Source organism: Botryllus schlosseri, chromosome 12, assembly GCF_051294905.1.
Source record: "Botryllus schlosseri isolate E-star chromosome 12, Bs_hap1, whole genome shotgun sequence".
In the NCBI taxonomy this organism is placed as follows: domain Eukaryota; kingdom Metazoa; phylum Chordata; class Ascidiacea; order Stolidobranchia; family Styelidae; genus Botryllus; species Botryllus schlosseri.
The window spans coordinates 15946472-15959700 of NC_137247.1; the positions used below are offsets into that span (position 1 = coordinate 15946472).

A 13229-nucleotide genomic window follows, 5' to 3' on the forward strand; every position below is an offset into this window, starting at 1 on the left:
CTACTGACTATGAAGTTAGCTAACGTCACGTTTCTTCAAGTATTGTATATCAAACTATTTCAGAAAATACCATACATCTCGTTCAAGATCAGATATATATGAAAGCTAGAATGACTTTTTAAGAATATTCGTTAAACTTTTACAGTACAAGCAAACAGTGAGGTATCATTTCCCTTGACAGAAAACGAACAATCATAATGAAATCAATGTTTTTACACGCGACATCGCCGAGGAAAAGCTTCGATTAGAACCAGGTGCAACAGGTCCAATACCGATGCATTTTCAATATTTGCGCTTCAGTTGCATACATTTATCATAATTGTATTTTGGGTAAATTTGGAGTTTTGAAGGCTTATCGATCAGCAAAACTTATGGCCAAATTTTACCGACCCTTGGGCTCAAAAGGGTTAAAAACACTGGTCTATATGCTCCGCTTGATCTCCAGTTATTTATACTGTATTAAATCCCTGATCATCATCGTATTTCTCGGACAGTTCGTTCTCGACAGAATGTTGCAGCTTCTCGTTTGATGATCTGAGTGAGCAATGGTACTAATTTTGGATTCAATATCGTAGGTAGAAGCACTCTTTCATATGTTAAGGTGAAGTTATTATTATTATTATTAAAGGTTTTCAGTGGCACTTATCACCTGTTAAGGTCTTGTGTGCCACGGACGCAAATAAGATCAGGAAAAATTCAAGTAAAAGGCACTCAAGAAAATTCAAGAAAAAGGCACTCAGCTTGACAACGGCACTCAGATGTATCTACCACTTGATAAAACATATTCAGCCACAGCGGGCAATAAGGCTGGGTTAGACAACACTTGAAACAGAATAAAATGAAGATTGAGCCTAGTATACTCGTCGCGCAGAAATCTGCGATAAAATAGATATTCCGGACATACAATAACAAAATGGTACACCGTTTCAGGTACGTGACAACGTTCACAAAGGGGGGGGGGATGGATCACAACCGATTTGGAACAGATGACTCTTCAGCTTGCAGTGTCCTGTGCGGAGCCGGAACATGATGGAGTCGAATAGACGATTGGAGAGCATCGGCGCAGGTGCGAAGATTGATTCTCGGAATTGACGGTAGTGCGACCCAGTGTCCGAAGAACGGTATTGGTCTTGCCAGAGGTCAACACACAGTAATCTGATTGTGGCCTTGGACTCCGACTGGGGGTTATCGGGATATGTACTCATTATCGAAACTTTGGTTATTAGGAGGCACGAAGTAGCGTAGGTCTGTGTCGTTTGGGGCTGGTGTCGTAATGCGCGATGTATTCCTTCTACCGTGTCTAAGCAATTGCGAGTACGCGAGGTCTCGGCTTGGAACGATGTTACTAGTGATCTCTACATCTGGCGTATTCGGGCTAGGATTTTCGCGTAGTAGTAGGGTTTCTTTCGCCTCGGAGTAAGAAACCTGATTGCGTTCTTTAATTATTTGTATCTGCGCTTCTTCCTTGTATTTAGGGCAGCCTGCGTAAGCTGCACTATGCGGCTTGTTGCAATTGAGACATTGTACTAAATTTTTACAGTCGCTGGACTTATGATTTGATCCCCCACATTTGGTACAGCTATGTTTTCCACGGCATTTCGTCGCTGTATGGCCGAAACGGTTGCAGTTGTAGCATCTGGTCGGTGGTGGGTTGTACGGTCGGGTTTGGAATTGGAGATAGGCGAATGTCAGAAACCGGGGGACTGTAGTGCTAGCAAAATTCAAAAGAACTGATTGACACGGTTCAAAGCCTTCGTCTGTCTTCCTAAGAAATCGTTTGTCATATGAAACCTTGTACTTTTGGAACCCGTCCAGCAACTCGTCATCTGATATCTCTATGGGCACGCCTCAGATCACAGCCCTATATGTTAGGGGTTTAGGTAAGAAAACGGATGCCTTAATCGGGATGTTAGTGTTTGCGTGGGTAAGCGTATCGCATTCCAGGAGTTTCCTGACTTGCTTAGCGTTAACGCAGGATATAAGCAGATCACCAGAGGTAAGCATGCGAATACTTTCCGAACTACCAACAAGGTGAAATATTGCACTGTTTACAGCAGTGGGGTGATATTGCCTTAACGGCCTATTTGTACCGGTCACCAAAACCTTCAAATTATTTCCATCAGAGCACGGCGCACTACTAGCTACATTTTCAGCACTGTTGGACAATGAAGGTGGCGCAGAGTGTCCGGCAGGAATCTTAGCATCTGTACTGCAACTCTCATCGCTATCGCAAAAGTTCTCGTATTCCGGTCGGACCCGCTTCTTTAGGGAAGTGTGATCCGACACCTCCATTTTAACAACAAGGGAGCAATCTATCTGTCCCTTTACTTAATACACTTATCTGGATGCAACAAGCTATAAGAAATTCCACGTAACGACTTTCTCCGGTATTCGAACGCTTTCGGCGACCAATTATCTACCTGTAGCAGAGACAATTACGAGCTCCGCACGCGGCGACGATCACTCGACGAATGTTAAGCAGTGGCGTAGCAGCCACTTGGCGATTCTGGCTCTGCGCCAGGGGCGGGAGGCTCTAAGGGGGCGGCAAAATGAGACCAACACAGTGTGCAAACATTGATTGTAGGCTGGTAATAAACAGCCAGGAAATAAATTTTATTCAAAATAACATCACACTCTATGTCGAAACTGGGTAGACTTTTAATATTTCGAAATGAATTTTCCACCTGTATTTCTTATCTTGAAAATCCTCGTCTTTGATTGGATATGAACGAGTGCCGAAAATCCATTTCCACAAAGATATATTGGTGGCAAATGTAATATTAACGCCTAACGCTTCCGACGACAGCTTTTGGTGTGTGTTTGTAACGAACATATCATGTCCACGTAGCCTATAGTCATTTCTATCTAACATCTCATCTTGAAGGTATTTAGTGGTTATATCACAGGAGAAAATGGATTTCGTAGCGCGGTTACAATTCCTTCATTGGGACAGATCAGGAAAAAAGTTCAGGAATTTATATTTCAAACGACTGTTTACAAATTTGCTTAGACTGACAACTGCAAATCCAAATTGCTATCTCCAACATTTAATTTTTCAGAAACCTTAACAAAACATTTATAAACAGCAATATGTTTGCATCGGCATGCCATTGGTAAGTTGACAATAAAATGAGTTTGCACAGTCGGATATATTTCATCTCAGAAGACCATTTTAATGATGTGGGTTTAGTAATTATGAAGCGAAAACTGTCCCATGCTTATCCCAATTAAAAAAAATGTAAATTAGGTTACCAATGACTTTACAAATTTAGAGGCTTCGCGGACCCCCTGAAAATGCTTCGCGGACCCCCGGTTGAGAACCACTGGTCTATAGAAAGAGACTACGTTCAAAATCTTGCATTTGTGGATATTATCGCTGATTTTGCTTCGGCAAAGACCGAAAAGTTAAGTTTTGGGGCGGCTATTGATTTTCTATTTGCACAATACATTCGTTCGTTATTTCTTGTCTTTAATATTTTTGGCCTTATTAACGTTGAGACGGTGAGGCTGAGACGCGGCATATTATTTGTATTTATTTTTATTTACAAGATTGTTTGAACATGAATCTATGTCGAAATTAGCTGCGGTCTACTTAGAGGGGGGCGGCATTTTAAGCGAGAGCCAGGGGCGGCAGCACATGCTGCTATGCCAGTGATGTTAAGGTGAAGTTATAAGGCATCATCACACTTACACTAGACTCGTCGAAATGCGACCAGGAATAGAAAATAAATTGTCACCTCTGATCTTGCATAACGGTTGGCTGTTTGGAAGTTTTGAAAAAATAGTCTTATTAACGCAATTGGTCAACACAATCTTATTAATCTTGGACTATATGAGACTGAACCTGGAATACTTTGCTAATTCAAAATCAGTTTAAGTTCGAATTGTTAGTTTCTTTTATTTATGAAAAATTACAAAATACGAGGCTCGACTATCAAATATAATATGTATCTATAAATATCATATATGTATCATTTCCAGAAGGTAATAATCCAGCAACTAGCTTTAATGGAACATTCTGCTTCATTTTATTGCGTCCAGGGAACTTTTGCTTCGCATAGAGCCCCCATAAATGCAGTAGATGCCCAATTGTCCACATATCCTTGATGGCTATCATTCAAGTGATAGCATCTCATTCCGACATACGGTCTCGGCTCCTCGAACGGTCGTTTAGGATACCATCTGGTATAAGGAACCCAATCTCCGTTTGAAAGTTTCACTCTTCGAGTCTGAACACATCACATGCATAAATGTCCGTATTTAACGAGTCTGGCTCGTCTCCGATCAAGTCTACAACGAGGCAGGCCTGTAGGCGTGGCGAATTAGCGTAGTTGTCTGATCCACAACTCTAAATACTAATATATTGTGGGATCGAGTCCAACCGAGATAAACTCCAGAATCCCTTCCAGGCATTAGAGGTTTATCTAGGCTCCTCCTTGCCCCCCAAACCGCAAAAGAGTTTTCTTAAAAGGGCCTCGAAGAGCCACATGTCATGAAATATGGAATCAAAAGAAAGAATATCGGCCTGATGTAGCCTAAATGACCATAGTAGTAGAAAAACACCATGAATACCACAACCAACAAAAAAGTAGGTCTATATTTTTCTTTTCTTGTTATGATATCACAAATAATCAACATCATCGACACGAAGCCGATCAAAAATTGTATCTTCCTATTTAAATGGGAAAAATCGATTGATATCAGCACAAGCAGAGTTATACACTCGCAACTCCTTGTCGACCAGGTCTGGGGAGTCGGAGTAGCCAATACTGACTAACTGAGGCTGAGAAGAGGATAGTTAATAAACCCCAACTATAATGATTGATGAATTAAATGGAGGATCAATCTGACGTCACAGTTAGTCGGAAATTCGATATTTGAGCTGGAAAAACATGGGGCGGGAAGTTTAAAAAGCCTAAAAGGATAAATTCAAACGACACTTGTGACAAAAATGCCAGAAACATGTTATATCAAGCAATGTGGTGTAGGAAATATCAAAAATTCCACTCAACTAAATTTTTGTTACATGGTGATAATTTTCGAAGTAAATTTGTAGTATTGTTGAAGTCGGGGTCAGAGCTCTGCGAGGAAAAAAGTCGAAGTCGGAGTCGCTACGTTGAAAGACTCGCAAGTTGGAGTCGGCGCTAATATTTACCGATTGCGCAACCTGTTGCCGACGTCAATAACTTGATAACAAGTTTCATAACCCCGACATATTCCGGTGATTCAATTCATTCGGTAAAATTTTCGTCGAAGTCATCCCTGAGGAGGGCTCGCAATGTGGTGTGTACCCTCAAGCCATCACCTTTCTTGAGAGCAAGATGATACCGTAGAACTGAACCGAATGACTCTACGACTATTCCATCCGCATGGAATATGCTATAGGTAGGCTACTCGTTTTATTAATGTTTGACTTACACTCGTTTAACGGCTAACTTGATGCTTTCATATCGGTGGATATCTAGGATAAATGATAGAAAAAAATTCCACTTTACCGATAAGTCCAGGGTCATTCCAAGCCACACATTTATGTAGTCGGAGTTCATTGGAATTCTTGATCGAAGCAGTGCTCGTATTAGATGAAAGTGTTCTTCGCTGTAGATATTAGCCAATTTTCCTTTCGCTGCTTTGCAAGTCGATTCAGCTTTTCCAAGAGTCATTCCTCCCGTCACGATCAATATATAGCATTTGTCGCCGTATAAAACATCGCATCTTCCTGTTATGAAATAATTAACCGATAAAACATTCCTACGTATATTGCTAAAGAAGGCTTACTCTCATTCCCATGGTATAAGCTCCGCGGTTCCGCAAGTGCTGCACTCCTGGAGTCCTTGTCATTTATACCCGTATCTGAAATTGGGTCGTTTTTTACAAGCTAATAAAATGTATGCGTGCTGGAAATTCCGATGCCTGGGACGCTCATACGACGCCCAGAGATGTGTAATTCTGCATTTCTAGAATTTCGGATGAGTTAAATGGACAACACCAAGGCCCACCAGGTTTACAGGGACATAGAAACGCTTATTGTGTTACCAAGAATGAAAAACCAATTTACTTTGTATTAAAGAAAATATAAGGAAAGTTTTTATAACCGTTTATAAAACCGTAACATGTAATAGAACAGTGGTGCGCAGCCTGCGGCCGTAGAAGGAAATTTGTACGGCCGTCGACATGCAAATTGAAATTACGAATTCACTCCCGAATTTTTAAGAGATTTTCTTTAATCTTGAAATTTTCGTCGCGCTCTGCGCGATTTCATATCCTTTCATTTCTCGATTTTAATATAGTAGGGCCTTTGCAATATAGGCCCGAATCGGAATCGTGTGCTCCTCACGAAATAAATTTGTTTCTGGTACATTTGAGTGATTCCAATATATTTTCACCATCGGCAATCCTGATGGGGGGTCAAGAAATACCAGCATGACACAAAGTGGCTATATTAACAATTGGCCAACCCCAAGATGCAATATTACTCATAACTTGTCCTAAATTTTGGAAAGGATTCCCTCTATCAACTCTACCGGTGAATCTGATCACATGGACTGAGAAACGATAAATATATGATTGTAATATGTGATACTGCTAGTGATACTATTAATGACGAAATTCATTCGAGAATCTGAAAATTTTCCGCGCTGCGCGCGACCATAACTAGTCTCGATAACTAATCATTATATTACCACTCGCGATTTCGTTGCGTCTAATAGGCCAATATGAAAAGTAGAATAGTCCGAAGTTTACCAGAAATGGACATTGTCAGTTTAACATAGGTATTTTGCTTCCAGCAAGCTCATGGGATGCGGCCATAGGGTACATAAGTAATCGAAGTGCGAACGTGATAGGCAAAAAGGTTGATAACACTGTCATACAACTCCGTTCACTCAGTTTTCTCCGCTGTGAGCATTAAAAGTGGGCCACCGTTTAGATGCTTTTAAAGCTCCTAACCACCAAAGATGATCGAAGTAGTTAAGAGGCTACCCTAGTAGAAGTAGAAGTAGCCACGCAGAATTATACTCAACTGAGAGTAGAAGTACTGCTTTCTGAATCAGTCCGAAACTGCTTCAAGTAGGAGTAGAATTGTTGTCTTTTGAAACTACTGAAGTAAGTGAATAATTTTGAAAAATCGTCCTAAATACGCTCTGATGGACCGTTAAAAGCTGGAAACTGACATATGGGGACGGTACAGAGAGCTCGGTTTATGTTTCGATACATCATATGCAGGAATATATATATATTATATTCATAGTATTAGATCAATCTCAGATTTGGTTTGCATGAGATATCTCGCTATCGATAATAAGAACTGCAGAAGACCGATATGGAGACTTTGTATAGTACAAGCTCACGCAGCGTAAAAATAGTTTATTTGATGTATGAAGCGTCTTTAGTCAGCCTGCTGGATGATAATAAATGAGTCTTGCGGGTCATATTCTGACGACATTACATAACTAGATCATTTCTTTATTTAATGTGGGAATCCGTCGTATTTATTGTAAAAATCAATTGTTACTGTATAGAAACAGAATTAGACGAATTTGGTAAAGGATGGCGTACTTCAATAGATCCTCATCGCAAATCTGTGGCCGAGTAAGGCATTCGCACCAAGTGTCGTACAACTGGTCGGAAACTCGTCGTGTCCGATGAATACATTTTCACCACAGGCCCAAATATGATTACCATTTCCGTTACCATGGGATGTTATGTTCTTGATCTAGTTTGAAGAATAATTCATACGACGAGGTTGCAATATCAAATCAGTATAGCCTATTATCAGCAGAATAACTTTAAGGCTATGCGACACGATGCAGACTATACAGGTTAACGAAAGATCTGTAGACAACAGAACACAGGATATAAATACAAAGCACGACACACGAGGAAATAATGATTGGCGGTAAATTCCTAATCCTTGATATTAAAGAATCAAACTTAAAGATTCAAACGATATCAACGTAAAATGCACGAACATTACATGGGACATGGATCCGTCAGCAGTAAGTCATTTTAATATTCAAAACCACCACAGTGCAATATGTCAAAAGCAAGATTCTCAAAACTTTATCATGATTCACAACGCCGCAGGGTTCTTAGTTGAACGGATATATTCCCTATTGAACCTCGCACTGTCATAGATAAAAGCCCGAATCCCGTTTCACTCATTAGGCCTGAAGAGCGAATACGTACCCTCATTTCCTTGTGAGAAGGTGTTGTTGCCCTCAAAACCGAGAGACGGTTCGTCGTGATTGGCTATGTCGTTTTCTGAAAATTTAGACTTGTATATAGGCCGGCTGGAGGGCGTCGAATTTTATTATTAATAATATATTTAAAAACAGTCTGAGTGGCGCATATCGCAACCATGTGAGGCCATAAATGAGATAAGTATGGATTATAGATTATAGCGTCGAATTGGGTGATGTCGGAACAAGGAAAGTTTCGATATCTTATGAAAGCAAGATAAAAGAATCTATCGCGTTGCAATGTAAATTTTGATACCGCGCATATCCGAAATGCAAAACTGAATGTCGTCGCACAAACACTGTTTCTGTCAAATACATACACGCGCTATCTGTCTCTCTGCCCACGTACATCTAGAAATAGATCCCCCAAGTCAGTAGTTCTTAAACGGTACTACATGGGGTTCATTAGGGGCTCCGCGAGGCAGTCTCAGGGGTTTCCGCCGGAATTTAAGACACCACTCAACTCAATTCATTCATATGATTTGTGATAACGCGTTATTTTTGGTTGAAGACAATTAGCATCAGCTTCCAAATTGCGAATGCCGTGGTGTGAAGTCGTGTGCCGTGGCGTTCGCGGGGGAGGTTGGGTTTCTAAATCGACACCCCTCCTTATCTCATTCCACTTTTATCTCCAATATTTACAAGCTCATTAGTAATTAAGCAACTGCATGCTAACAAAATCTTTCGACCGAACAATATGATTACACTTTCCAACGGAGAAGCCTCGCGTTTCTGAACTGCTATGTGAATGGGAACAGCAGAAGCCACACTGATGGCAGTGAATGTTCACTTTAATTTTTGTTGTTTTTTTGTGAAAATGATGTTTTAATGGTTTCGTTTTTTACCACTCCGTTGATACGCTGGTGATTATGTGCATCATTATTATCTAGTAATATTTCAGGTGTGTAGTTAGATGTAAAATGTTGTAGATTTTCGTTGTTGTGATTCATCATAAATTTGAGGTTCCGCGAAGTGTTGTAGATCAGCGTAAGTCATGTTCCGCGAATTCGTTAAGATCAAGAACCATGTCCTGAGTTAGTGAAAGATATGGTATACCTTCCACGACTATACCTTGAGTTGAAATATATCAAAAAAATCTGGTTGCATGTCCGAATGGGTCACAGGGAAGACGATAGTCACAATGCTGGGATTCTTGTTTCGATGCGAAGCTTCGAAACAGCCCGATTCTCATGCCGTGCGCGAAATCACCAAGACACGTCTAATAATAACTTATCAACACCCTATTTTCATGATCAATATCGCAAAACCCACATTTAAAATTCAGTCTAGCATCCTTTTTGGATGAACGAAATTCTAAATCTGAATTAAGAGTATAAGTCTATAAAGAATTGCTATACTTGCATTGATATAATTAATTTAAGTACATTCCATTATTGATACCGACCTTCATTCGCCGTTGCGGTGGATTCGATTCTTGCGATAATACTGGTCATCAGAACAATAGCAACACTGAACTTGTTCATTTCCATTTTATTTACAAATGCCTACCATGAAGATCATCAATACCAAGTCTGATGTAAGAACAATCTTCATTATATTAGTATAACCCCATTGAATAAATTACAATGTCAAATCTGTTCGGTTCAGGTATTGAAAGCAACTGGCCTACTATTATTATCGTAAATCATTTCGGGGAGCGGGACATTTACTTTGAGTGTGATTTACAATAATAGTTATAGTGAAATCACGATCTAGGTAATGGATAATAAAACATTATGTCCGGAATTCATGTCCGTTGACAACACTGATCGACGATTGTGCGCAATGAGCATGCACGGGGAAAGGCAGAAGCCGGTATCCTAATCCCACTGAAACTAACCAGCAATCTTATTCTCTGTGCCAATGCCCTTCTGATTTCCGGTAGCGCGAGTTTATATTTGTCAAAGCGGCAAAATGTATTGCTGATATCTTCATCTGTGTATTTCGAGACGTTATTCCGAAATTCAATATCTATCGTGATGTGGCCCGCATTTGACGACTCACAGAACAATGGTACTTCATCACCCTCGACTGAATGAGTTATTCCCTGGTATTTATGTCTTATACTATAATATGATTTCTCCACACGAATTGCAATCATTTACAGAGAGATGGAGAGAGGTAATCAATAGCGATAAGTTGTAGTATGTTGACAGATAGTCACTTAGTGACCATACATTGCCTTTTCGAAACAGGACCTCGTCATAAGCAATAAAGCATACAATGATAATCGTATTGCCTGTACCGTCATGCCCCGGTTGCATAGTACGATACGTCCAATCCCCGATCACGTTTACAAAGCCCGAGCGGCACTGAGAGAACAGCTACTTTTATACCTGTCTTCAAATGAGGACTGCGTAACAGGTATTCAGTTTTTATAGCTACTACACAATTGGTTTTGTAGAAGGTAAGAGTATATTAGCTACATTCTCTCTTGGTATTTAAAGTTTAGAAGAGTCGTGCTCTACTAAGGATGCGTTGTTGTGTGTTGGATAATAGTGACAATGCCATAATAATGAAACTTGATTGCGTATTATTATAGTTCATTTCGGGCGACTTGTTAAAGTACAGGACATTATCAGATGAATGGAGCAGCATTCGCGTAGGCATGCGACGGTACAATAGAAAACTCCAAATGTGAACGTACAACATATCAGTATCAATGCAATTGAGCATCAATACAAATGGACATCGACATGTTAACGGTCTTCAGTATATTTCACATGACAAGTACATGTAAGGCCTACATTGCTACTCTATTCAACTCCTTTTGTAGTCAAGGCTGGGTTCTCGGTGACTAGGTTAACGTCTTCCCCGACAGGCGTGGAGAGAAAAGTGGTACTGGTGAGTCTGCCAACGCGATAACCTCTTGGTGTCTTAGCAGAGATGCAGACGCCGTAAAACACCGCGATGGCGCAGACCAAAATAGACTGACTTCATTAATGCCCGTGTCGTTTAATTGGCATCGTATAAGATGCATATTTACAACAGAAAACGTGCAACACTGTGTAATCAGCGGACAAAATTAGGAAACTCATTGTTCATATGGATAGAGTTCAGTGTTGTGCATTTTGAACGAACAGGAAATTATTTTCCGGATATATATATGCATTCCTCATATCTTGAAATTTGCAATTCTGAATTCAATAGGGTGCGGCGAACAATTAAGAAACTTTAGATATCGCTGGTTTGGATTCGATCGCCAAGCTACACGTAACCGATGATGATGTTGAGATTTGCGTATGGCGAGAATTTAATATATGTTTCGCTTCAGTATGTAAGTTTGAGTACACTTACATGAAATGTGAATAGCGATACTACAAAATATTGATTGATCACAAGAACAACACGGTGTTTTCGCTGTAGCATAAATATTTCAATCAAGTTCAACAGAAGGAGTAAAGATTACTCTTTAGATAATTGCGGAATACATGAAAGAAAATCTTATTGGATGGTGGCATCTCTGCTTGGGACATTTTCAAGAGTGCGTCAAGAACAATATAAGCGTATGACCTTATCAATTGAAATATAATTTCTGCCAAATGCGCAATTAGTTGAAATTTGATATTGGTGCATATGGTACCAGTTTGCCCAGCGGTTAATTGGAATATAGAAGATTCTCTTTCAAACGAATCGAATAAAATCAGTATTATGCTAATGTAAGTCTAAGGATGCCAAAACGTTACCACCAAAGCCATACCTCTGTTTCCAGTGGAGTTATTTAGTAAAGAAATTATACGCCGCTTTTCACTGTGAGTGAATTTATCACCGATAATTGTAGTTAGGATACTATTTTTCCGTCGTTGAAGCCTTGAGACCCTGCTGTATCGTACCACGACATACATAACTATACCCATGTTAGTGGTGATGACATTTATAAGACATGATCGACCCATGGCATTGCTACAAAATGAAATCGAAAATATAGATCAAAATATATTTATTTTGATGTAGAACTGGCATTATTTCAACCGCGGTCGCATAATAGATACATATTTCAACTTTCCACGCCATACGTAGTCCTATGTCGTCATCATGAGTGGTGCTCGAATACACGACTCGACTCAAACCCTAATGCTGGATTCAGAATCGAATCACTCGGGTAATCGATTTTGCCCAGCCCAGATCATTAGTATGGAGTTCGCGATCTATAGTTTATCAATACTGGCGGTCCGTTTGGGTAAGAACGATGTAACTTTGACGACGATCGAAATGTGCAAGAAAATAACAAAGTTGAACACCTCTAGTCTTGTATAATGCAATTTAAGACATTTGAAAAGCAGTCTTCCAAACGCAATTATTCAGCTCGGTTACACAGGGTTTTCAGGTGGTATATGTCGCTGTGCCTAGAACACGTGACTATTTCAGAATTACTTACGAAATATTACTTACTTAATTTAACAATAATTACGAATTACAGAACTTGAACAATGGATAATACTTTGTATCTACAATTGCATTTTCAGAAGTTAATGTACGTCAGCAAATAAATTTATTATGACACATGACATAAGGCATATTCTTCATAATGTTAGTGAATCCAGGAACTTTTGTTTCGCACACCACCCCGAACAATCTATCAGAGGGCCAATAGTCGACATATCCTTGATGCTCATCATTTACGTCAGAGGTCTCAAACTCAAATGTGCTCGCGGGCCAATTTCCTAATTTGTGATGACCCGCGGGCCGCAGCATCAATAAATAGGGGTATTCAAACTATAATATCCAACTAGGCCTTATTTAACGGCACCTTGTTGACAGGCATTCCACAATCATCGAGAAAATGTAATTTACTATTACACTACTCACGCTTGGCACGAACAAATCACATTTTCAAATATTTGAATAAAATAGTTTTTGTGCCGGGCATAATTTGTTAGAAATAATTAGTTTAGACATCATGCGAGAGGACGCATGATGATATCGTAAAAGCTGTCGGGTTGTAATATTGCAGCTATTGGACATTTGAAATGCCACAATTTTATGTAGAAT

The 13229-nt window shown here is 39.8% G+C and overlaps 2 protein-coding genes across 34 annotated transcripts in view; both read right to left on the reverse strand.

Moving 5' to 3' along the window:
* Positions 1-10112, reverse strand: part of LOC145451729 (uncharacterized) — a 43808-nt gene extending 33696 nt beyond the window's left edge. The window contains exon 1 of the mRNA XM_080329974.1: positions 9643-10112. Coding sequence (XP_080186100.1) covers positions 9643-9727 — 85 coding nt within the window. The 5' untranslated portion in view covers positions 9728-10112. The remainder of the gene's footprint in view (positions 1-9642) is intronic.
* LOC145451713 (uncharacterized) overlaps positions 1-13229 on the reverse strand; it is a 312192-nt gene that overhangs the window by 227382 nt on the left and 71581 nt on the right. For 27 of the 33 annotated variants that reach the window (XM_080329947.1, XM_080329962.1, XM_080329960.1 and 24 more), the window contains 4 exons: positions 8185-8259; positions 5776-5850; positions 5496-5716; positions 3879-4229 (listed from right to left, as the gene is read on the reverse strand). The exons of 1 other annotated variant lie outside the window; for it this stretch is intronic. In XM_080329947.1, the coding sequence (XP_080186073.1) occupies positions 4029-4229; positions 5496-5716; positions 5776-5850; positions 8185-8259 (572 nt within the window). In that variant the 3' untranslated portion in view covers positions 3879-4028. Of the gene's footprint in view, positions 1-3878; positions 4230-5495; positions 5717-5775; positions 5851-8184; positions 8260-13229 lie in introns of those variants that run through there. 5 more of the 33 variants (XM_080329948.1, XM_080329961.1, XM_080329935.1 and 2 more) reach the window with 2 other exon arrangements.